This window comes from Octodon degus, unplaced genomic scaffold (genome assembly GCF_000260255.1).
Source record: "Octodon degus isolate 3935 unplaced genomic scaffold, OctDeg1.0 scaffold00069, whole genome shotgun sequence".
NCBI classification, from domain to species: domain Eukaryota; kingdom Metazoa; phylum Chordata; class Mammalia; order Rodentia; family Octodontidae; genus Octodon; species Octodon degus.
The window spans coordinates 7,986,405-8,012,317 of NW_004524645.1; the positions used below are offsets into that span (position 1 = coordinate 7,986,405).

At 36.7% G+C, this 25,913-nt stretch overlaps 1 protein-coding gene and 1 non-coding gene across 2 annotated transcripts in view; one reads left to right on the forward strand and one right to left on the reverse strand.

Moving 5' to 3' along the window:
- Positions 1-25,913, reverse strand: part of Pir (pirin) — a 148,966-nt gene that overhangs the window by 6,108 nt on the left and 116,945 nt on the right. The window contains exon 9 of the mRNA XM_004635072.2: positions 2,832-2,898. Within this exon, the coding sequence (XP_004635129.1) occupies positions 2,832-2,898 (67 nt within the window). The remainder of the gene's footprint in view (positions 1-2,831; positions 2,899-25,913) is intronic.
- On the forward strand, positions 1,961-2,088 carry LOC111817776. The gene has a single exon (XR_002821896.1). It is a non-coding gene; the product is annotated as a small nucleolar RNA SNORA40 (small nucleolar RNA).

Below are 25,913 nucleotides of genomic sequence, written 5' to 3' on the forward strand. Positions count from 1 at the left end.
AGAATATATGCAGTGTATTATTTGTTGAAACTGTACTTCCGATTGGATTTGAAACTGTGTCATTGCTATCTGTTTATCAATAAAACTTTGAAAAATAAATAAAAATAAATAAAAAAAGAGGAAGGGGAGGAATCTAGGAGAGGAGTCCCAGAGGGAGTGACATTAAACAGCTATACAAGGAAGAATGGCACATTTTCGGGACTAGTATGCTGGAAGCATGGAGGATAGAGTCATAGGTTTGGAAGAAAGGACTGAATTGGGAACAGCAATGGGGATCTGAGATGGCAAAGCCAGACAATTCGGGGCTTTCAGTGCCATCCTTGAGAAGTTTGGACACAATTATTTAGGTGATCACGAATCAATGAAGGATTGAGTTGGGAGTAACACAGGGTCAACTGGAGCTTTAAAGAATCCTGTAGCATGAAAATAAAGAGTCTGGCCTATGAGGCTGGATCAATGGTGGAGTTGCTAAGGGTAATTGGCATATAGGATACAGCAGTCTGGTTACAGAATAAAGAATGCGGTCATAGATATTCTGATGTGGAGGTGTCAGAAGCAATCCATTATCTTCTTGGCAGAGACCGTCAGTATAATGTTGAGATTAGGAGTCATGGGAAAAATCCATGTGGAAATCAAGCTTTGGAGTTTAATCAGGTAAGAAACAATGAGAGAGCTCTTCCATACAGAATAAACAATACATTCTGGAGAGCAGCCTGGAGAAGCCAACTTTTTATAGGACATATGAAGGAAAGATAATGGAACTGGCAAACTGATATCAGATACAGGGCCAAGGACTGATTTCCTGCGCATCACCATTTTCCTTTGGTTTGTGCTTGTAGAGCACCATTCTTATACCCTCATTCTTTTTCTGTCGTGCACTTCTAGAAATCCTTATGGACAGTTTGTTAGGGTAGTGTGCTATGTTTCTCAAGTTGTGATGTGCACATAATTTACATAAGAAACATTAAAAGCTTGAAGCCCTTCGAAGCCATGTTGAGGAAGCACATCCCCTCCTATAATCAGGAAAAGAAATCCAGAAAGTATATAGTTTTAAATTTATCATCTATAAGGTTTACAAACAAGAAAATTATTCATACTCCCTTAAGTCGTCTTTCAAACTACCAATTACAACTCTAAATGAACCTTTGGACTCCTCTTGTAATAAAAAGCTATAGATTCTTATGCAGATTCTTGGCATAGAGTAGAAAATACAAAAGACAGGATCAGGAGTCAGGGTTCATAACCTAGGTTCACTACTACTGTGTCCAGTGAGAAAAGTGACAGTGCAAAGCAGAGTGACTAGCATGGTGAGAGTCACAGGGCAGGGTGCTTGGAGACCAGATAGTCTGAGTGTAAATCTACTCTGTAGCTTCAAGTTGGGCAGTGAGACTCCGTGTTTCTGCTGCTTCACGTCCAGCATAAGGATGAGAGCATCTCTCTCTTAAAGGTTGTTTTGACAAGTAAGTGTATTAACATTTGAAAAGCACTCTGATCACCAAACATGTAACAGACCATAAGGACAGCATTTGCTGTGGTTTGAATGTGGCTTGTCCTCTCTACAATACATGCTAAAATTTGTTTGCCTCTGTGCCTCAAGGTAGGACTTTAAGAGGTGATGCAGTCATTAGGAGAGGTTAATGATTTTTCATCAGTGAATGAGTTCTTGGTCTTGTGGGTCTGTATGAGTTACCATGGAAGTGGGTCATGCGCACAGCAAGTCTACCCTGAGCATTTCTGTCTTCTACTCACACCCACTTGCCCCTCTGTTTTCTGCCATGAGTTGAAGCAGCCTGAATGCCTTTCCAGTGCCATGTTCTTAGACTTCCAAATCTCCAGAACTGTGAGCCCAAACAAGCTCATTTTCTCCATAAATTATTTAGTCTCATGCATTCTCTTACAGCAACAGGAAATAAAAGCATTAAACCACCATTATTTTTGGTAAAGATAAAAATGATATTTAAACATTTGTATTTGGGGTGTGTGTGTTTCATTTGTTGACTAAGACTTATGGACAGGTGGAAAAAAATCCCCTTTTACAACCTGGAATTCACAGTTCAGTGTGGCATTTGACACATAAGAGGGATTATTACAACCAGGCACACTGGTGGGAGCCTGTGATCCTGCAAAACCTGAGGCTGAGGCAAGAGGAATGGAGCCTGGACTATAGTGAGACTCTACATCAGAAAACAAAACAAAAACAAAAAATGATGATAACCTGATACAGGTTAAACTGATGAAAGTTGTAACCACTAAGTTTGGTTTCAAGGCTAAAGAATTAATTAGAAAGCATAGGAAATGAGCCAAAGCCCAGTTCAGCACATTTGGGATTACAATTGTCATGTTGTGACCCATAAAGCTAGTTTCTTTTTTTTCTTCTTTCTTAAATGTTCTGTCTTGAACATGAGGCAGGAGTTGAAGATAGGTCTTAATGTGTTTGAATCATGTTTGCTTATATGTGTTAAGTAATAACAGGTTAAAATTTCTTCAGGTTTAAAAACATGATATTCAAGTCTCCAATAGAATTGAAAATCTTTTTTCAAGTTGAAATCTCTAGTGACATAATAAAAATTTGTCTTATTCTTTGCACAGATCAATGTCTGACACATAAATATGTACTTAAATGTTTCTGTTTGCAAAGAAAAAGATGCATCTAGGAAAGAATGCCACCAGAGTATTTTCTTCTGACAATGGACAAATCAAATAAAATCTTTAGATTTGTTGATAAAAAGATATAAAAACATCCAGCCAGTCTGCCCAAGAACACCATATATGCACACTATTCTGGAAGAAAACAAAGGTCAGTCAGGAAATCATCATCATCCAGGGCTTACCATGTTGGACAACTGGTTCTCTTAATGGCTCCCCAGCAATTAAGACAAAATGGCTTCTCTCAGGATCCTAAAGTTAAGAAAGAAATCATAAAAAAATGCTTATTTTTGAGTATCAAATTATGAACAATTTGTTCTTGGCATCTGCCTAAATGGATGCTAAATCAAATTCTGAGTACAAATTTTGAAACTATTTTCAGTGCAACATTCAATATGAAAATGTTCATTCCTTAATATATTTAGTAGCAACTAGAATGCAAAAATAAGTCTAGGTTGCCAAAATATTAACATTTTCATATTAAAGAATAATTAATTGATTTTTACTATATTGCAAACTTAAAGTTTTTTATTTTTATAGGATTTTTTTCCTTTAAAGAGAAAAAACCACTAAAAACAGCGATATAAAATTTCAAACCAAGCTAGAAGAGTAACAATAGTTAGTAAATTGCTTATTGCGATCTTCACAATAGTTGCTCAGATTACAAGATACAGGCATGAAAATTTGGTCAAACGAAATAAGCACAAAACTTTCTTTTCAATGAAATTAATTTAAATCAAGATCTTTAACAAGAAACATCTTAAGGACAAACTATGTGATGGAATAGGATTACTAAAAGGTTTATGATTTCTCACTAACAATATAATTTTTAAAAGGAAAGATTATTGGGGCGAGGGAGATAGCTCAGTTGAGTAAGTGTTTGCCTGGCAAATGCAAGGTCCTGAGTTTGATCCCTGGTACCAAAAAAAAAAAAAAAAAAAACAGAAAAGATTATTATCTAAATAAAAGATAAGATGTTATAACTTCTGACCTTTATTGTTAATGCACAACATGCCTAGAAGTATTGCACTAAATTGAATCTTACCAAAGTGAAGCATTCTTTCGATGGTGATTCTATAAAGTCTCCAAAAGTTTTATTTAAGTTTAAGGATTTAATTTAGCCTGGCACCGTAAAAATATTAATTATAACATCCGGCACTACAGTAGATGCAGGAAAAGAGAGGCTTTTATTTAACTTTTGAGATATTTTCAGATTGGTGCAGTATCCCTTTCCTAGAGCAGTTTGATAATATGATTCAAAACCTTCAGTATTGCTGATGTCCTCTGATGTAGTGATGCTAATTTTAGCAATACAGTGAAAGGGAAAACTCAGTTTCACACAGTTTCTTAATTGTAGCACCATTGGTCATAGCAAAAACTGGAAACAGTTCTCCAATAGCATGGGGTTGTTTAAGTGATTATTATATTTTTAGAATGAAGTATCACAGGGATAGTAAAATTCATTTTCTTAACCATTAGTTAAGTGTATAAATGTACATAATATATTAAGAATTTTTAAAATGCCACAAAACCATGTATATGTAACATGGCTTTTCACTTTTAAGGAAATCAAGAAATGATTTATTGAGAGGTTAGGGAAGAAATATAATAGAATTTTAGTGTTGGTTTTTTCTGAACAATGGAAATTAAGGCAAACTACTTTATGTTTTTCTGTTTTATTTTAAATTTGCTACAATAAATCTGTTAATTGCAAAGGTTAAAAGGGCTAAAGACATAGTTCAGTGGTACAAATGTGTGTAGTACACAAATGTGTGAGGCCTTAGGTTTAATCCCTAGCAATAAAAAGAAAATTTGTTGAAAAATAAAGGATATAATATATTTTTACTTTTTTTAACATCCACAACCCTTTTTATTTTGAGACAAATTCTCCTTCTGTCCCTAAGTTGCCCAGCCAGGACTCAAACTAATGATTCTCCTGTCTCAGCCTCCCATAGTGCTAGGATCACAGGTGCACATCACCATGACCAGTTGAGATTTGGAGCTTAAAGTAAAAACAGTGTCTTCAGTCTTTCTGAATCAGGGCAGGAGGGCACCTCCTTACTTCCATGTTTGCTTCCAGGCTCACAGACGCTGGGTGAAGTCAGCCTCTTGCAGTGGATTGCCAACTGGTGATCAACTTGTAACACCCAGCTGAACTGAACCAGCATGGTGTTGGGTGTGGGAGGCCCAGCTGAGGATTGTTGCTGGCAGCAAAGAGGCAGAACTGGAAAAGAAGAGGGGCTGTCGGGAGCTGTCTGAGCTGTTCGTTCTCTTAGAGGGCCTTGTCATGCTGACTTCTTTGATGAACTCAACTGTTCTCATCGCCATAGGAGCTTGGGACCTTGTCACTGAGAATGGCTACGATTCACTTTAGTACATTCTAGTCCTCACTTTGAGCATCACTTCCTGGCTCTGGAGGGGAAAATGGTACACTACTCAGTCTCCTGGAGTAGCCTGACATGTTGGCTTTTCTGATAGGAGCCTGGCTATTCTCATCGCTGGAGGAGCTCAGTACCTCACCGTTGCTGAAGATGGCTGTGGTACCTTTCAGGGAGAACTCTGGTTCTTACCTAGAACATTGCTTCCTGGCTCCAGTGCAGGTCCCTCAGCCTGCTGGCACAGAACCTCCATCCCACTGGCACAGACTTTCTACCTTCCACCACTGATCTTTGGGCCTTCCCAGGGCAGATACATGAAGCAGGCCTGAATGAAGCATTGTCATGGATTCTTGGCCTCTAGTTGGACTCCTGGCAAGCATTGTCATGGGCTCCAGGTCTTCAGGTGGACTCATGCAGGACATTATCATGGGATTCAGGCCCCCAGCTGGATTCTTTGGTCTTTAGTGTGTGGACACATTTCCTGCACTCTTTTTGCAAATGACTCTTTGGGTGACTATTACAAAATAATCTTATAATTAGGTGGCCTGCATTGTATTGTTTCCCCTTGCAAAACCCCAAAACACAACACCTCTCCTCTTGCCAAGGCTAGAGCTCCACAGTCACTCCTTTGAGTTGAGTGAATTTTTATTGTTTTGGTCTGGTTTGGATTTTCACAACAGGTTCTTGCTGTATAATTCAGGCTGGGATTTAACTCACCATATATCCCAGGCTGCCCTCAAATTCTCAATGTTCTTCCTTCTTTAGCCTCCCAGTGCTAGCACCACCATGCCTAGCTCAGTTGGTTTCTTTTATAGTCCAGGTATCAAACCCATAGCTTCTTGCATTCTAATAAGCATGTACTCTATTACTGAGGTACACACCAGCCAATTGCTTAAATTAAAAATCCCAAGGAAGACGGCTTTTAAGCCAGGTGTGGTGACCCTAAGGCACAAATGCACACAGTAGCCAGAGTCGTTTGGGGTCAGGATCGCCAATGTCACCAGATTCCATGGATTATGTGGTTGACATGGGAGCCCAATGGAGGAGCACTGCTCACAGCATGGTATTTGGGAAGCAGTGTGAGTCAAGAAGGTAGCTGCAAAGGGAGAGAAACCCTTTCAGGCCACACCTGCAGACACCTGCCACTTCTCCTCAGCCCATACCTCCAACAGCAAGTCAGTTATAAAACTCCATAGCCCAGTCACCTTCCCAAAGCCCTGTCAATGATATGAGGCCTTGGCAGGACATCTAGATATAAACCATATCATTCCATCCCAGACTCCTGAAAGACTTGTGCATGTACTTTATTTCCAAGATTTGTCAAAATTCAACATTGCGGAAAAGTCCAAGGCCAAGATCTCCTCTGAAACTTAAGGCAAACTCTTAACTGTGAGCAGTGTGGAGAGGCTGCAATTCATAGGCACTGGGTCCAAGGGCTGCCTGACAGACGTTGCTGGTGGAGGAGAAACAGCTCATGGCCTGGTAGGCAGGAAAAGGCCAATATTTTTACATTCTTATTTGGCAATTTTTTTCATTCAACTGAAATTTACTGAGTGTATACTACATGCCAAGCATTTGCCTAGATACACTCTTGGAATATATATGTAAACAGAAAAGCAAAAGAAGGACTCTTTTCTCTAATACTAATCTAAGCATTTTATACATTTTATCTTATTTAGTTTTTTTATTATACATTTGTAGTATATAATGATTAATTGGTCATCAGGAGTCTGTACATATACATAATACATCTTAATTCTTTTTCTGTCCCCTTGTCCTCCTTCCATTACTGGCTCCATTTCTTCCCTCCCCTCCCTCCATCTCTTTTTCCTCTATTATGTATCTTTTATTTTGCTCTCTGTTTATATTTTGGGTTTCTCATGTAAAAGAAAACATACAATATTTAAGATTGTGTATCTGATTCTTTTTACTTAACATTATAGTCTCAAGGTGCTTCCATTTTCCTACAGATGACTCAATTTCATCCTTTTTATGGGAGATTAATACTGTACTGTGGGGCTGGGGAGACAGCTCAGTAGAATAAATGCTTGCCTGGCAAGCACAAGGTCCTAAGTTTAATCCCCGGTACCTTAAAAACAATACTCCACTGTGTGCAAATGCCACGTTTCCTTCATCCATTCACCTGTTGATGGGCATGTAAGTTGCTTCCAAGACTTAACTATTATGAGTTGTCTTCTATAAGCATGGGTATGCATGCATCTCTGTAATATGATGACTTTAACTCTTTAAGAAGACAACTATGAAAGGAACTGTTGGGTCAAATGGAATTTCTTGTTTTAGTTTTTTCAAGAATCTATACACTGATTCTTGTAATACTGTAGCAGCCTACATTTCCCCAAGTAATAAAAAAGCTTCCTTCCCTGCCTCCCACAACTTCTCCTCCCTTTGTTATTATTTGATTTCCTGGTGACAGCCATCCTTTCATGGAATCTAAGTGTTCTTTCAATTTGCATATCTCTAGAGATGGCTAACATTTTTTTCATGTATTTATTGGCCATTTGTACTTCTTCTGGAACATGTCTGTTCATTTTAGTTTTGGAGGGATCATTCCATCATATAAAATTACATATTTTACAGAATTAATGTTATGTGTATCAGAGTCCTGTCTCTTAAATATTATACCTATGTCATCTCAAGTAACTTTTCAATAAGCTTACATATTCAAAATTTGTGCTTTCACACAAATTAAGGAGAACTTCAGTTTTGTTGAATGTGAATTACATATGCATTACATGTGATATATAAATATGATGCTTTGTGCTCTGTCAACTTAGTTAAGCTGAGACAGCACAGTGGTCAGTCTCAGTGATAAGACAAAAAGAGATGCTGGTAGAGTCCACCTTGTTCTCATTCTCCACCTTGCCATACACAGCTCTACCTGCTAGCTGCTAAGCCTGCTTACCAAAAGCATGCCAAGACCCATGTTCAGACACTTGGCTAGAGAGCTACAGTCTTCTTCTCCAGCAGTTTCTCTTTTGCAGCCGTACTTCACTGATTGGATGTGCTTGGAATTATATTAACTGGGTTTGTGGCATCTCTGATTTCTCACCTTCTGTAAGTCTTCATTTCTACAACTCTTCCCACCTCCAAATCTTCCTTCTTTTGGGATCTTTGGCTGATATCTTGTGAAGAATCCCAAGCTGGCCAAGTAGGAGGCCACAGAAAGCAGACTGAGGCATCCCAAAAAATAGCCTTAGCTAAGCCCAGCCTGCAGCCTACTAGCCACATGAGCAACCACAGGGAAACTAGCAGAGGAACATACATTACAGTCAAGAGAAGTAGCAAGCTACTGTTGTTTTCAACCACTAAATTTGAGAGTGATTTGGACCTAATAGATAACACCATATTAGTTTCAATTTTGAGTCTTTTCTCAGGCTTATCTAATTTAAAATAAAACAATAACAAAGCCCAAATGATTATGTACTTTAAAATAAAACCTTCAAAATTTCTACAAAATATCATCCATATTTTAATATAGCATTTTCCTAAATTTGTGATGAAATTAATCTCAAACTATATCACAACTTCTACCAATACAAAGGTCTTTGAATAAGAATCACTATAATATCACCAATCCCAGAAAATGTATCATTGAATTCAACAAAATTAAAATTTATTCTTTAGGCTTTCATGTGTTTAATAAGAACTGTCAAATTTATAGGACTGAAATTTACTTCTTCTTCTGGTGTCAACTTAAAAATATTAAATGGATATGTAAAGGAGAAAAGGTTTCCTACCTAGCACCTCAGTACTCATATCATTAATAATCCACTTAATTGAGCCAGGCGTGGTGCTGGACACCTGTATTCTCAGCACCGATTGAGAGTGGAGCAGGAGAATCACAAGTAGAAGCCTAGCCTTCAAATAAAAACAGGCTGTCAAATTAATACTTCGCATTCAATGAAAAGCAATTAAGACTTAAATCAAGATATATCATTTTGAATCATTCATAAAGCAATTATATACAATGAGAAATGTAATTGAAATTGGCATTCTTGAAAGCACTGTTATAAAGATAGACTTATAGCACTAGCAGAGAGATTCTATAAATCTATTTAGTATTTTTAGCAACTTTTATACTGTTTCAACAATACTGGCTCAGGAAAGTAGAATATCTACTTTCTGTATCATTTCCTATATGTCAGTGTTTTAGCCTTTTGGCACATGATTTTCTTCAAGAGCAAGAAGGTTGTCTTGTGTAGCTGGTTTTCCGTAGACAATTTTGTTGAATATGCTAATGAGGAACAATAACTAGTTCCCTAAATAACAAATTCTAAAGGTATTGATATGCTAGTAATCACAAATTTGGGTTCTTTTAATACTTTTTTAAGTAGAATGAGTGAGAACTTCTGCTGCACACTCAGAATCCCCCAGACCCAGCCAAAGCTCAGGCCCGGCAAGTGTGTTTGAGAGTTTCCAGCTCCCATGCACCCTCGGGACCTCTCTGGACCAAACCCAGGCAAGCCATATGAGTGAGACCCTCTGCCCCGCTCTCAGGAACCCTCCACCCCTCCGTAGCCCATCTCCCAAGCCCATCAAGTAAATGACAACTTCTACCGTGCTCTCAGGAACCCCAAATCCAGCCAATCCCAGGACCTGCTAGTGTGTGGGAGAGCTTGTGCACTCCCATGTGCTCCCTGGGCCAGGGGCACAACAGAGGGGCATGACAGGTGCACTGTTGTGCCAGAGGGGCACAACAGGTTCACTTCCAAAGTCTGTAGCAGGAAGGAGCCAAGCACAACAGCTAGACCCAGGCCAGGCACAACTGGATAAATTCAAACTTAATAGATCTGCACCCAAATTTCAGTAAGTGCTAAGGTTATAACTTCACCAAAGCTCTACAGCAACAATCAGAGGTCAGTGCTATACGAAATGACAAATAGAAGGAGCAAACTGCAATCTCAGGCCTTGAGTCCATTCGGAACAAGTGCAGAAGACAGTAGCTCAGCTGAAATTATGACTTAATAGTGTCTGAAGTAAAGAAATAACAGCAGAAAGGTATAGAGGAACTCAGGTCAGAATTAATCTCTAAAATAAAAAAAAATCTATGAATTACTAGCATCGGACGTAAAGAAACAGCAGCAGAAATGCATAGAGGAACTCAGATCAGAATTAATCCTTGAAATTAAAAAAAACCTCTCAGCATTAATAGCGTCTGAAGTAAAGAATCAAACACAGAAACATATAGAGGAAATCAGATGAGAAATAATCTCTGAAGTAAAAGAATTAATAATTGCTTCTCAAGAAGACACAGATAAAAAATAAAGATTAGAAAAGCGACGGATTCCATTAATGAGCAATACAGGAAAAAAATAGATCACATGAAGCAGAGTCAAAGAGATACAGAGGAACTTAAAATCTCAATCATAAGCTTGCAAAACTGTTTGAGTGAAAGTGAAGAGAGTTTCAGATCTTGAAGACGCTGATGCAGCTAGTGAAAAGGTAAGAAAACATCTCGTAAAAACAACTAGGATGGGGGAAAAATAATTCATCACCTTCCAGACGATGCAAAGATGAACAATGAGAGACTAATAGGCATCTATGAGAAAGAAGGAGTCAATACAAATGACATTTAAAAAATTACGGGCAGATGTAATAGCTAAAAGCTTAGCAAATATGAGGAAGCAATCTGACATTTAGGTAACTAAAGCATACAGAACTCCAACTAACTTTAAACCAATTAAACACACACCGAGACATATAATAGTCAACATCCCAGAAATCCAGCCCAAGAACAATATACTGAAAGCCGCTAGAGAAAAGAAACAGATCACATTTAAAGGAAAAACCATCAGAATAATGGCAGATTTCCTTTCACAAACCATGAAGGCAAGCAGGGCATGGAGCAGAGTACTTCAAGTCCTCTATGAAAACAAATTCCAGCCCAGACTACTATACCCTGCAAAACTCTCTTTCAAGTTTGATGGAGAAGTGAATTACTTTCATAACAAAGAACAACTAAAGAATTTCATGATGACAAAGCCAACCTTACACAGGCTACTGAAAGATGTTCTAGAGAGGGAGCAATATGATCAGAACTCCATGAACGAGAAAAGAAAGAACCCACTAAATAGGGCAAACAATTAAACACAGGAAAAAAAGGAGTAAACAACAGGTAAATAAGATGTCAGTTATAAATCAATACATGTCAATTATAACCATTAAAGTGAATGGACTTAATTCACCAATTAAAAGAAAGACAGTGGCACAGTGGATTAGGAAACAAAATCCAACAATATGCTGTATACAAGAAACAAACTTAATTGAAAAAGAAATTCATAGGCTGAAAGTCAAAGGATGGAAAACAATACTACACACCCCAGCACCTCGGAAAAAAGCAGGGGTAGCAATCCTCTTCTCAGACAGTCTAAACTTCAAACCAAGAATGCTGAAATGAAATACAGAAAGCCACTATATACTGGTTAGGGGAAAAATTCAAGAGGAAGAGGTAACATTCATAAATGTATATGCACCAAACACAGGAGCACCCAACTATATAAAGCAAATGTTAATGGACATGAAAAATCTAATATCCAAAACCACAATCTTAACAGGAGACCTTAACACCCCCTTATCCCAAAAGGATAGGTCAATCAGACAAAAACTTAGCAAAGAAGTAGCAGAAATGAACCAGAACTTGGAACAAATGGACTTAGTGGACATATACAGAATGTTCCACCCAACAACAGCTGAATACACATTTTTCTCAGCTGCACATGGATCATTTTCTAAAACAGACCACATTCTGGTACATAGGTCATGCTTAAGTATATGCAAAAAACAGAAATTATCGCATGCATATTATTTTACCACTGTGCAATGAAACTGGAAATAAATGAGACAAAAAAATAGAAAAAAACCCCTAAATATACAGAAATTAAACAACACTCGCCTCAGCAACCAATAAGTCACAGAAGAAATTAAACAAGAAATACAACAGTATCTACAATTCAATGAACATTCAAGCACAACTTATCGGAACTTATGGGATGCGATGAAAGCAGTTCTGAGAGGGAAATTCATAGCTGTGAACTCACACATTAGGAAAACAGAACGGGAACAAATAAACATCCTAATGATTCACCTCCAACATCTAGAAAAGGAAGAGCAAACCAAACCCAGAGCCCAAAGACAAGAGAAATCATAAATATTAGAGCAGAAGTTAATTCAATTGAGACAAAGAAAACAGTTCAAAGAATTAACTAATCAAAAAGCTGATTCTTTGAAAGATTAAACAAAATTGATAAGCCACTAGCTAACCTCATCAAACAGAGGAAAGAAAAATTCAAAAACAAGCAATAAGGAATGAAAAGGGTGTAACTACCACAGACCCAGTGGAAATTCAGAAGATTGTCAATAGCTACTTTGAGAACCTTTACTCTCATAGACTAGAAGCCACAGAAGAAATGGACAGATTCCTAGAAAGGTACAAATTACCAAAACTGAATCAAGAAGTATAACAGCTCTCAGTAACTCAATAACAGCCAATGAAATACGAGATGTAATAAAAAGCCTACTGACAAACAAAAGTCCAGACCTTGATGGATTCACAGCTGAATTCTTCAAGAAATTTACAGAAGATATAACCCCAATACTCTTCAAACTCTTCAATGAAATTGAAAAGGAAGCAGTCCTCCCAAAATCATTCCTTGAAGGCAAGTATTATTCTTCTACCAGGACCTGGGAAACACACAACTAAAAAAGAGAACTACAGGCCAATCTCCCTCATGAACATAGAAGCAAAAATCCTCAATAAAATCCTAGCAAATAGAATACAGCAAATCATCAAGAAGATTATACACCATGACCAGGTAGGATTCATCCCAGGGATGCAAGGATGGTTCAGTATATGCAAATCTATAAATGTCATACTGTATATCAAAAGAAAGAAACCTAAAAACCACATGATTATTTCAATTGATATAGAAAAGGCTTTTGACAAAGTTGAACGCTCATTCATTTTCAAAATCCCACAGAAAATTGGAATAGAAGGCCTCTACCTCAATCTGATAAAAGCCATCTATAACAACCTAATGGCTAACATAATTCTAAATGGAGGAAAACAAATCATTTGATCACAGTTCTAGTATAAGACAAAGATGTCATCTATCTCCCCTCCTGTTCAATATAGATCTGGAATCATTAGCAAGAGCCATTAGACAACAGAGAGAAATAAAAGGAATAAGAATAAGTAAAGAAGAAGTTAAATTATCATTATTTGCAGATGCCATGATACTTTATTGGAAGACACAAAAAACTCCACCAAGGAGCTACTAGAATTCATACACAAATTTAGTATAATAGAAGGATACAAAGTCAATACCCAGAAGTCAATAGCATTCCTCCACACAGATAACAAACACAGAGAGGGAAATTAGAGAAACAATACTTTTACAATAGCACTGAGGGAAACAAAATACCTTGGCATTCATCTAACTAAGAAGTCAATATCTTTTCAAGGAAAATTACAATTCTCTGAAGAAGAGATCATACAGGATTTCAGAAAATGGAAAGACATTTCCTGATCCTGGATAGGAAGAGCCAACATTATGAAGATGGCCATATTCCCAAAATTGCTGTACAGGTTTAATGTAATCCCTTCAAACTACCACCAACATACCTCCCAGACCTAGAGAAATTATTCCTAAAATTTATTTGGAACCAGAAAAGACCTAGAATGGCCAATGAAATCCTGCGCAACAAAAACAAGAGAGAAGGCATTACAATTCTTGACTTAAAATTACACTACAAAGCTGCTGTAATAAAATCTGCATTGTGCTGGCAAAAAATAGACCTGAGGATCAATGGAATAAATTAGAAGATGCAGAGGGCTCTACAAACACACTCAGTCACCTGATCTTTGACAAAGGTGCCAAACACACTTACTGGAAGAAACATAGCCTCTTTAACAAATGGTGGTGGAAAAACTCACTCTCTACACGCCAAAAACTAAAACTTGACAAAGGTCTATCACCATGCATTAAGCTAAAGTCAAAGTGGATTAAAGATCTAAACATTAAAACAGAAACACTAAATCTCCTGGAAGAGAAAGTAGGAGGAAATCTTGAAGACACAGGGGTAGGCAAAGGGTTCATGAGCAAAAATCAAATCACACGGGTAACACTTAAAAGAATTAACACCTGGGACCTCCTCTTATTGAGAAGTTTTTGCATGTCAAAAGAAAATAACAAAAAGTGAAATGACAACCCACATATTTCAAAACAATCTTAACTAATAAGCACTTAGACAAAGTTCTGCTTTTTAGAATTTATAAAGAACTAAAAAACATTAGGGCCCGAAAAATTAAAGACCCAATCCAGAAATGGGCATCTGAGATAAACACACACTTCTCAGAGTACAAAATTTAAAAAGTGAATGAATCTATGAAAAAATGGTCCACATCACTAGCCATCCATGAAATGCAAATTAAAACAACACTGAGATACCATCTCACCCCACAAAGAATGGGTATCATAAACAAATCATTTATAACAAATGTTGGAGAGGCTGTGGGGAAAAAGGAACCCTTCTCCACTGTTGGTGGTTATGTAGACTGGTGCAACCATTATGGAAATCTGTGTGGAGACTCCTTAAAAAAACTAGGACTGAAAATTTCATTCAAGCCAGCTATCCCCCTACTGGGAATTTCCTGGAAAACTGAAAACATCATATCATAGTGATATATATGTGCCTATGTTTATAGCAGCACAATTTGTTATAGCCAAACCTTGGAAACAACCAAGATGCCTGTCACCTGAAGAATGGATGAAAAAGATGTGGTATTTGTATACAGTGGAGTATTACTCAGCTATAAAGAATGATAAAGTTGAAGCATTTATATTGAAGTGGATGCCACTTGAAGACATACTCATAAGTGAAATAATCCAGACCCACATGAGTAAATATCATATAGTCTCCCTAGTATAAGAACTCAAAGAAAGACATACAAATAGAAATGTATAACATATTTAAAAGTAAAGGGGGGCCAGGGAAATGGCTCAGTGGAATAAGTGCTTCCCTGGCAGGCACAAGGGCCTGAGTTCAATTCCTGGTTCCATCAAAAAAAAAAAAAAGTAAAGGGAAAACTTGAGGATTGAACAACAAGGAGGGTGCAGGAGAAAAGCTGGGAAAAATGACAGGGGCAAAGCCACACATTTATATGCACAAGATGCGTAAGGCAAGGATCCTGAGACACATCAGCAGGTTTTTGAAACTAGCCGTTAATTGGTAGGATTATCACCCTAATTAACTATATATGCTGATACCTGTGAACAAAGCAACTGCACTGAAGATAGCAATATGTAATAGAAAAGTCACACTTGGAATGCCTGTCATTCTGGTCTTCTAAATACGTACTGCTTGTCATGACATACCAATTACTGCCATACTGTCTCTCAAGTAAATGTTTGTTTAAAATAACAGGTAATAAGTGAAAAAAGGAGATAAGGAAAAAATGTCACAGGACTATCCTGCTACAGTCCTGTATATGATCAGATTTCTAAATTTCTGTGTAAACATATGTAATTGCTTATTCATATTTTTTAATTTTTAAAAAATTTTCTTCATATTCTGTAGAGACGTAAAGTGTAACATCAATATTAGATGGAAAATATCTTTTCCATGTTATGCCTAAGATCTTTGATATTCAGACAGATAGTGAGGTTAAACCCAACTGCATATTTGTAGATTAGTAATAAGCTTCTCTTCTGAAAAGTTAACAACCTAAGTTTGCAGACCAAAAATTAGAGAAAAAGAAGAGCTGCAAGGACAGCCAACATTTTGGCCCTAACCTTTCAAGGTCAGTGAAGACTCTGGACATAGGAGTACCTATACTGTAACATCATGTAACTCAGTTGTGTCCCAAATTTTCTGATCAAGGAGATTATGGGCCACAGAGCAATGGGATCAATGATGTAGAGTGTGCCTAAGGAGAGTCACATGGAGAGAAATCATTCTCTCAGGCTTTCACAGAGAGCAAATTGTTCAAGCAATGGCCATGACTCATCCACATGGCTGACACTGAGAAAGGTTCTGCAAACTGTGGTACACAGTTACAGGACAAATTCTGAGGGGACTTGAGTGACCTTATCAAATACAGAAGTTACATTTCTTGTTATATAGGTCTTGCTTTATCTTGGTCTTAACAATCCAGCAGAAAAGTATAAAAACTAAGTATAAAAAGTAAAGCTATATCAATATGCTGAGCTGTAAAAGGCTCAATTCAACAACTTCTGACATTTCCAGTCCTACAGATAACCCATTAGTATTATGGACTACTGGACTATATTGGAATATTTTGCTGAACTCAAGCACCTACAATATTTAAATGGCAATGGAATACCTATCTCTAACAAAACTAAACAAAAAAGGGGATACAAAGGAAGGATTATTTTTTATTTTTATATACAAAATAGGATATATAAATACAGCTACTTTCTCTTTATTCAATAAGAAGAAATATACTAATAGTATTTGGACAGTATATGATATCTGCATCTTGTACTATGAATAACCACTAAGAAGATAACAATATGCCATGTATTACTTATTAAATCTGTCCTATTAATTGGTTTTGAAACTATCTCATTGCTATCTTCTTCTCAATCAAATTAATTAAAAAATGCTTTTTTAATACTGTAAGAAGGGTTTTAATAAACATTCTTTTTATTGGTGTGTCATAACATGGCAAAAGTATGTAGTTGCAGTTTCTGAAAACTGATCCAAATTATACTTCCAGAGGCATTGGAAAATTCTTACAGAATTTTGTAATAGTATATATGTTGGATTAATGAAATTTCATAGTTGTTGGAGTGCCATGAAATTGACACTTGCAATCCAGATTGCTATAGTTTACATCTTTTTTGTATGTTTCAGATCAGGTGCATACCATTTGTACTGAGAACATCACAGAATGAACTATCCAACGTCCATTGATTTTGATATGTGTTTTGGCTTACAAACAAAGTGTAGTCATTTCTTGCACATTTTTGAAATTAATTATATACAATAATTTATTATCTGCTTCTAGATACAATATGTGAGTAAAAATTTCATTCACAAGAAAAATAAAATTAAAACAGTTGGTGATGTATCTCAATGGTAGAGCACCCCTAGTTTTCATCCTGAATACTGTTAAAATTGCAGAAAAATTCACTTAGTTCATGCTTTAATCACTTCTTCACATTAAAACAAATCTGTGCTTTACCACTCCCAGGTGTGTATTTATGTATGCACCATCACCTTACCAACCCATAAACCAATTAGCTATAAAAATATGTAAATGTGAAGCCAGTTGAGGAGTAATCCTATAAAAGCTTCTATTACTAAAAATTATAAAAACAAATTTCATAATATTAGAGGAAAAAAAAGGATGAAAAGAGGTGAAGGAAAGTAATAGGGGTTAGAGATGACCAATGTATGTTATATGCAAATATGGAAATATAATACTGAAATCCAATATTCCTGTAATTAATATGCAGTAATAAAAATAGATGTCATAAAGTCAACATATTAAAATTATTGTTTCAATTTAAGCACATATCCTCATTCAATTCCTACTCACTCTTACTTTACATAAAATTCTAACAATTAGACTGTGTTATTAAATATGCAAGAGAGTCAGAGCTATGAGACAGGAAAGCACTACTATAGATCAAGGCAAGAAAGCTAAACGATTAAGATCAATAATAGAAATTGAAAAACTATAAAAAAAGAAGCACAGGAACTTAAAAATGAGTTTACAGCCACTGGATATGACAGCCATAATTCTTCAAAGACATCATCATACTTTACAACTCAGGACAATAAATTAACATGCGCGTAGATGACTCGACATCATGAATAAATTAATATATGCATAATATGATCTAAGCCCAAAGGAAAGTTTTCTTTCCTTTCTTCTTCTCTTTCTCTTCTTCTTTTCCTTCTTTCTTTTCTTTGTCTTCATGAAGTAAACATAACCTCAAAATCGTGATGTCTAAGTTGAAGCACAGAACTCTATCACTTGATCCATTCTCTTCTCATCTTCTCCCAGTCTAAAATGCTTGCATCTCTGAACAGCTGCATTTAGCTCTGCAGCTGGGTTTAACATACTCAAACTAGAGCACTAGTTTCCTTGAAGTTTTAACCTTTATCTGGAAAACTGGCTTCATCTGCCCAATGTAGCTATGTTGCTTCCTGATATAACACTGCTTTCCAAGGACGTACAATCATTACCCTTCCTACATGTCACAAATAACTTTAAGCTTGCCACACTTCTTACAGAAAATCCAACATATCTTAAGAACATTAACCATGTTCTTTTTTAAAATTTTATTTATTTATTTATTTTGTATTTAGGACAGGGTCTACAGGGTGTACAGGGTCTCAGTGTGTAGATCAGACTCGTAGTGATCCTCCTGTTTACAGCCTCCCAAGTGCTGGGATTACAGGCTTGCGCCACCACACCCAGTCTCAATTGCTGTCTCAGCATGCCCCAAGGATGGGGCCAGCATGGCAGGCCAGAGGATCGAGCTCCTGGCCCCTGCGTCTGCCTAAGCAGGCACTTTAATCCTCTGAGCTATTTGGCTCACCCTAACATTTACCATGTTCTATGAGTTCTATCTGCAGGAAAAGAAGCAAGAGGTTTCTATATGAAATAATTTTATTCAATGTGATGTTCAAATGACTAAAAACTTCACAGTTTTAAAAGCTCTGTTACCAAAAACTATTTATTCTCCAAGGCATTTGGAATGGTGAAACTTTAGTGGGAAATGGGAGACATAAAAACGGCCATCCTTGCAAATCTGATAACTAGCTTACATACAATCTTAATGCAAATACAAATAGTATTCCTCGCAAAATTAAAGAAAATGATCATAAACGTATATGGAGAAAGAGGAGAACCCGGTATAGCAAATGCAAGCCTGGGCAACAAGGGCAAGGCTGGGAGGCATCACAATTCTGAACTTCAAGTTATACTACAAAGCTACAGTGATAAAAATAGAGTGGTATTATTACTAAAACAGATTCAGAAATTAGTGGAGCAGAGGGTGAAGAAACAACACCAGGCACATTCACCTACTTAATCATTGGCAAAGGGTAAAAAAAAATGTATGCTGGACAAAAGATTGCCTCTTTTACAATGATACTGTAGCAAAAGCATGCCTTTAGGTTAACTGTCAAAGACCTACTGTTATCTCAAACTTTATATTTATGGTCAATCAAACAGACTAAGTTAGAAAATCATCATTTCAAATTTTTCAAGAGAGTAAGTGAATCACAGGACTTTCTTCTGACTTTCACATTTTTTACTGGTATGAGTGGAACTCAAAACATATTTGGAAATAATACTTACACATCAATGACCGATTTTAAAAGCTGAGCTTTTAAGTAAGCTGGAAAGAGCCTACCTGTGAGCTCAAAACTCTATGAAAGTGCCCCAAAATAAAAGACCTAACCTAGATGTCACAAAGATTATGAGTTTTAGTGGGAGTGAGCACGAACCAGTAAGAGGACCTCTGTTATTTTTGAATGAGTTTTCCCCATCAAATCACCTACAAGAATTGACTTAAAATTACACCAAGACTCATGTCTCATTTCATTCTCTTTGCTTTTATATGATTTTCATCCTTTGACCCCATAGAAAAGTTCACCCAGATAATAGTAATTGGGGCTTTGAACTATATCAATGCTCTGCATAGGAGACTGAACCAAGATCTATACCTCTCAATATGACCAAATTCCTGGGTATGAAAACAGAAACAGGATTCTGACCCACACACACCACTGGTGTGGAACTACAGCAGAACTGTGGGGGCCTAACCTAATTCCTCAGCACACCAATGGATACCAGGCAGCTACAGCCACCTACTGAGTCTGGCCCAGATCCACCATCTGCACAAAAGCTTTGCTGCATTTCTGCCAGCCTCTGCCACCAGTCCCAAGAGTCTTGATGAGTCCTATCCTGCCCCCATTGTGCCTGGAACCTTGGTAACACATGCCCCACCACTCTCCCACCACTACACAGTCTGGGTGATCATTGGAGGTTTCAAAAACGCCACAAAAAGGGAGCAATAGGCAATCTCAGAGCTCTACCCTACCTCGAACAAGTCCAGGAGACAAGGAAATAGAAGAACTTGGAAGTCACACATCTGAAATTTCTGACATGATAGCAATTACAGTAAAGAAATAACTCCATCAGGCTATAGAAGAAATCAGATCAGAAATAATCTCTCATGTCAAAAATGAAAACAATCATGAAAGAATTGCTCAGCACAGCTAAACAAGACATAAACTAAAAAATAGAGGAGAAGGGGCCAGCCAAATAGCTCAGCAGATTAAAGCACCTGCAAACAAGCGCAGGGGCCAGGGGTTCAATCCCGGAGCCTGCCATGCTGGCCCCACCCCCAGGGCACGCTGAGACAGCAACTGAAACTGGGTATGGTGGTTCCCATCTGTAATCTCAGCTCTTGGGAGGCTGTAAACAGATGGATCACTATGAGTCTGATCTAGTAGTGAGACCCTGAACACCCTGTAGACCCTTCCCTAAAAAAATACAAAACAAAAAGACAGAGAATAAAAAAATGATGGAAACATTGAACAAACAATATAGGAAAGAATGAGAATGCCTGAAACAGATTTAAACAGATATCCAATAAATTAAGAATTCCACTGAAAACTGGCAAAACCACCTGAAAAAAACCTGAAGATTGAATTTCTGACATTTAAGACAGCAGTGCAGCTAGTGAATGTGAAAGGAAAGATCTCTTAAAAATAAGGAATCAGGAAACAACAATTCAGCAGCTACAAGATGATGCAAAGAAAAACAATATAGGACTCAAAGGTGTCAAAGACACAGCAGGAGTTAGCACAAATGACATAAAAAGACTATTTGCTGAAGTAGGAGCAGAAAACTTCTCAAGCATGGGAAAAGAATCTGACATACACATAAGCAAGGCATACAGAACTTGCTTGAATCGGCCATACTCAAAATAACTCCAATTAGAGCTCAAATTATACATAATCAAAATAAACCTACACCCAGACACATAATAATCAAGATCCCAGAAAGTCAACAAAGGAACAGAATATTAAAAGCAGTTAGAGGAAAAAACCACATGATCTATAATGGATAGCCCATCAGAGTCATAACAGATTTCTCAACACAAACCATCAAATCAAGAAGAGTATAGAGAGAAGTTTTTCAGGTCCTGAAAGAAAACAACTTCCAATCCAGAATGATGTACCTTGCAAAAATTTAATGGCAAGATAAGATACTTCCACGACAAAGAACACCTGAAGAAATGCATGTCCACCAAACAAACACTACAAAGACTACTGACAGATATTCTAGAAATAGACAGAGATAACTACAACTTCAAGAACAACAGCAGAAAAAGCACCAAGCAGAGCGAGTGATTAAACTGACGGGAAAAGTACAGAACATACAGTGGGAAAATAACATGACAAATACAAGCCAATACATATCAGTTATAACCATCAATATAGATGGACACAATTCACCAACAGAGTGGATCAAGAAACAAAGTCCAACAATATGCTGTATACAAGAAACATATTTAACTCAAAAGGAAATTCATAGGCTGAAAGTCAAGGACAGAAAATAATATTCCATGCAACAGGAACCCCCACAAAAAAACAGGGATAGCTATTCTGGTTGCTGACATTATCAACTTCAAACCAAAATGACTGAAAGAGATAAAGTCACTGCATACTTGTTAGGGGAAAACTTCAAGAGGAAGAGATAACAATTATAAATATGTATATGCCCAATGTAGGATACAACCATACAACACAAATTTTAACAGACATGAAAAATCAAATGAGCAATAAAACAATTGTTGTGGGGGCCTTTAGCACCCCATCATCACAAAGAGACAGATTAATGAGTCAAAAAAACAGCAATACTACTACTACTACTACTACTACTACTACTAATAATAATAATAATAATGATAATAATGATAATAATAGTAACAGAAACAAGCCAAACTTGTGAAGGGACTTAGCAGACATTTACAGAGTGTTACACCCAGAAACATCAAAATATACATTCTTCTCAGCTGCACATGGGATGTTCTCTAAAACAGACCATGTGCTAGAATATAGAAAATGCTTAATTAAATGCAAATGAATTGAAATCATCCCATGCATATTTTCTGACCATAGTGCAATGAAATTGGAAATTATTGACAAAAGAAACAACAAAACTACAAAAACACAATAAAAATATGGATATAAAATAACATGCTCTTGGACAACCAGTGAATCACAGAAGAAATTTAAAAAAATTTACAGTCAAAATAAAATCCAGATAAATTCATTGGAACCTGTATGATGTAAGACTTAAGAGGGAAATTCATAGCAGTAAATTCACACACCAGAAAAACAAAACAACCTCAAATAAACAATCTTTCTCATTAAAACAAATAAAAGATTAAACAAATAAAAGTCCTTCTTCAAAAACAAAAAATAAAATAAAAATTTAAAAATAAAAATCAATCTTATGCTGCACCTCAAGCTACTGGAAAGAGCAAGTCAAACCCAAATCCCAAAGACAGCAGAAATTGATGCAATGGAGAAAAGAAACCAATACAAACAATTAATTAAAGAGTTGGTTCTTTGAAGGAACAAATAAAGTTGACAAACCCCTAACCAAACATCAAAAATGGAAAGAAAAATCTCAGGGCCAGGTATATAGCTCAGTGGCATAAGTGCCTGCCTGGCAAGCACAAGGTCCAGAGTTCAATCCCTGGTACAGCAGGAAAAAAAACCTCTCAAATTCATGCAATAAGGATTTAAAAGGATGAAATCACTACAGACCCTATAGAAATTCAGAAGATCATCATCAGTACCTACTTCCAAAATATTTTCTCTCTCAGGATAGAAAACACAGAAGAAATGATAGATTCCTAGATGCAAATGAATTGCCAAAGCTGAATCAAGAAGATACAGAAGTCATGAATAACCCAAGAACAGTGAATGAAATAGAAAGTGTAATAAAAACGTACCAATAAAGAAAAGTCCAAGTCCTGATGGAGTCACAGCTGAATTAAACAAGAAATTTAGAGATTTCTTGTCAACTTTTCTCAAACTCTTCAGTGAAACTGAAAGGAAAGCAATTCTCCCAAACTTATTCGTTGAGGCAAGCATTACTCTGACACCAGAATCAGAGATAGATCCAACTGAAAAAGAGAACTACAGGCCAACTTCCCTACTGAACATAACTGCAAAATTCCTCAATAAAATACTAGCAAACAAAATGCAGCAAATAATAAAAAAGATTATACATCATCACCACGGTGTGTTGATCCCAGGAATGTAGAGATGCATCAATATATGAAAATCTATAAGTGTAATCCATCACATCAACAGAGTCAAAGACAAAAATCGCATGATCATCTCAATAGATGCATAAAAAGCTTTTGCAAAACTCCAAAACTCATTCATGATAAAACTCCTACAAAAAAATCAGAATGTATGGTCTTTACCTCAATCTGATAAAGGCCATCTATGCAAAACCAACAGCCAGCATCATACTAAATGATAAAAGCTGAAAGCCTTCACTTAAAAATTAGGAATAAGAGAAGGTTGTCCCCTGTCACTACTCCTATTCAATATAGGTTTGGAAACATTATCCAGAGCAATTAGACAAGAGAGAGAAATAAACAATAATGATTGCAAAGGAAAGAGTGAAATTAGCATTATTTGCATGATATTCTACATATAAGACCCAAAAAACTCCACCAAGAGACTTGTAGATTTAATAACCAAATTGAAAAGTGTAGCAGGATATATTGTTAACACTTAAAAATCAATTGCATTTTTGTACAAAAAAATGCACCGAGAGAAATTAGGTAAACCATGCCTTTCACATTAACTTACAGAAAAATGAAATACTTAGGAATCAATATTACAAAGGAAGTAAAAGTTTTACATAGGGAAGGACACAATACTCTGAAAAAAGAGATCAAAGAGGATTTCAGAAAATGGAAAGATATTCCTTGCTCCAGGACAGGAAAAACTAATATTGTAAAAATGGCCACGCTTTCAAAATTGTTACACAGATTTAATACAATCCAATCAATTTTCTAATGGCATACCTCAACTAATCAGAGAAAACAATTCTAACATTCATTTGGAGCCAAAAGAGACTTAGAAGAGCAAATGCAATTTTGAGCAATGAAGACAAGTTACGAGACATCACAATCCCTGACTTGAAATTATACTACAAAGCTACTGTGATAGAATCAGCATGGTACAGGCAAAGAAAGACCTTAAGACCAATGGGACCAATTAACATTGATTACAGTAATGCTAATGTAACAACTGGGGGAGCAGACACAACTACAAACACGTTCAGCCCCCTTATATTTGACAAAGCATCCAAACACATTAACTGGCAGATAACCTGTTCAATAGATGGTGCTGGGAAACTGGTTTTCCATGTGCTGAAGGCTAAAAGTAGACCTATGTCTGTCATCATGCACTAAAAGACAGTCAAAATGGATTAAACATTTATTTATTTAGTATTTTAGAGGAGGGTTTACAGGCTGTTCAGTTTCCCACTACTAGATCGGACTCGTAGTGATTCTCCCGTACAGCCTCCCAAGTGCTGGGATTACAGGCGTGCGCCAACAGGATCAGTCTCAATCGTTGGCTCAGCATGCCCTGGAGGCAGGGCTGGCACTGCAGACCTAGAGATTGAACCCCTGGCCCCTGCACCTGCTTGCAGGCACTTTAATCCATTAAGCTATTTGGCTGGCCCTCAAAAATTTAAATACCAAAAGAGAAACACTACATCTTCTGGAGGAAAAGGTAGGTAGAAATTTTAAAGAAATAGGGTGTGAGGAGAGTTCATGTACAAAAACCAAACATCATGGGAGATACTTCAAACAATCAATACTGGGTTTTCATGTTTTTAAAAAATTTCACACTTTGATAGAAATTACCCACAAACTGGGAAAACATTATAACCAAATGTCCCTCTGAGAAAGGATCTACATCTAGAACATATAAGGAATTTTTAAAAATCAGAACCCCATAATTCAAAGTCCTAATCAAAAAATGGGCACCTGAGATGAATAGACACTTTTCAGATGAAGAAATACAAATGACAACTAAATGTATGAAAAAGTGTTAAACATCCTTGGCCACTCAAAAAATACAAATTAAAACAACACTGATATTCCATCTTACCCATGAAAAATTGGCTATCATCAAGAATTCAACCAATAATAAATGCTAGAGGGTCTATGGAGAAAAGGGAACCATTGTCCACTCTTTCTGGGAATATAGACTGGCACAAACACTATGGAAAACAGTGTGGAGATTCCAAAATCTAGAATTGGAGGTCCCACTTAAAGCAGCCATTCCCCTCCTGGGTATTTTTCCAGAAGAACTGAAAACATCATACCACAGTGATATATGTGCACCCATGTTTATAGCAGTGCATTTTGTCATAGCTAAATCTTGGAAACAACTCAAATGCCCATTAAATGAGGAATGGATAAAGAAGATGTGGTATTTTTCCACAATGCCATATTACTCAGCTATAAAAAAGGATAAATTTGAGGGTTTTATCAGTAAATGGATACAAGTAGACACCAATTTTGTATGTATATATCTGGTAATCTAAACAACTAATTTGAAAACAACATTATGTAATAAAACAAATAGTGTCAAATTTGTATTATTTTGTTTAGTGAAATTCTGTATCACTTCTAATTTTGTTATCATTTTTGTACTCTCTTTAAAAACTAAAACTTGCCCACCTGCCAAGTAGGATTTTCTGCCGAGTTCCGGGAGCCCCCAGACCCAGTCCTAGCCCAGGTCCGGTGAGTGTGTGGAGAGCTTCCTGCTACCCTG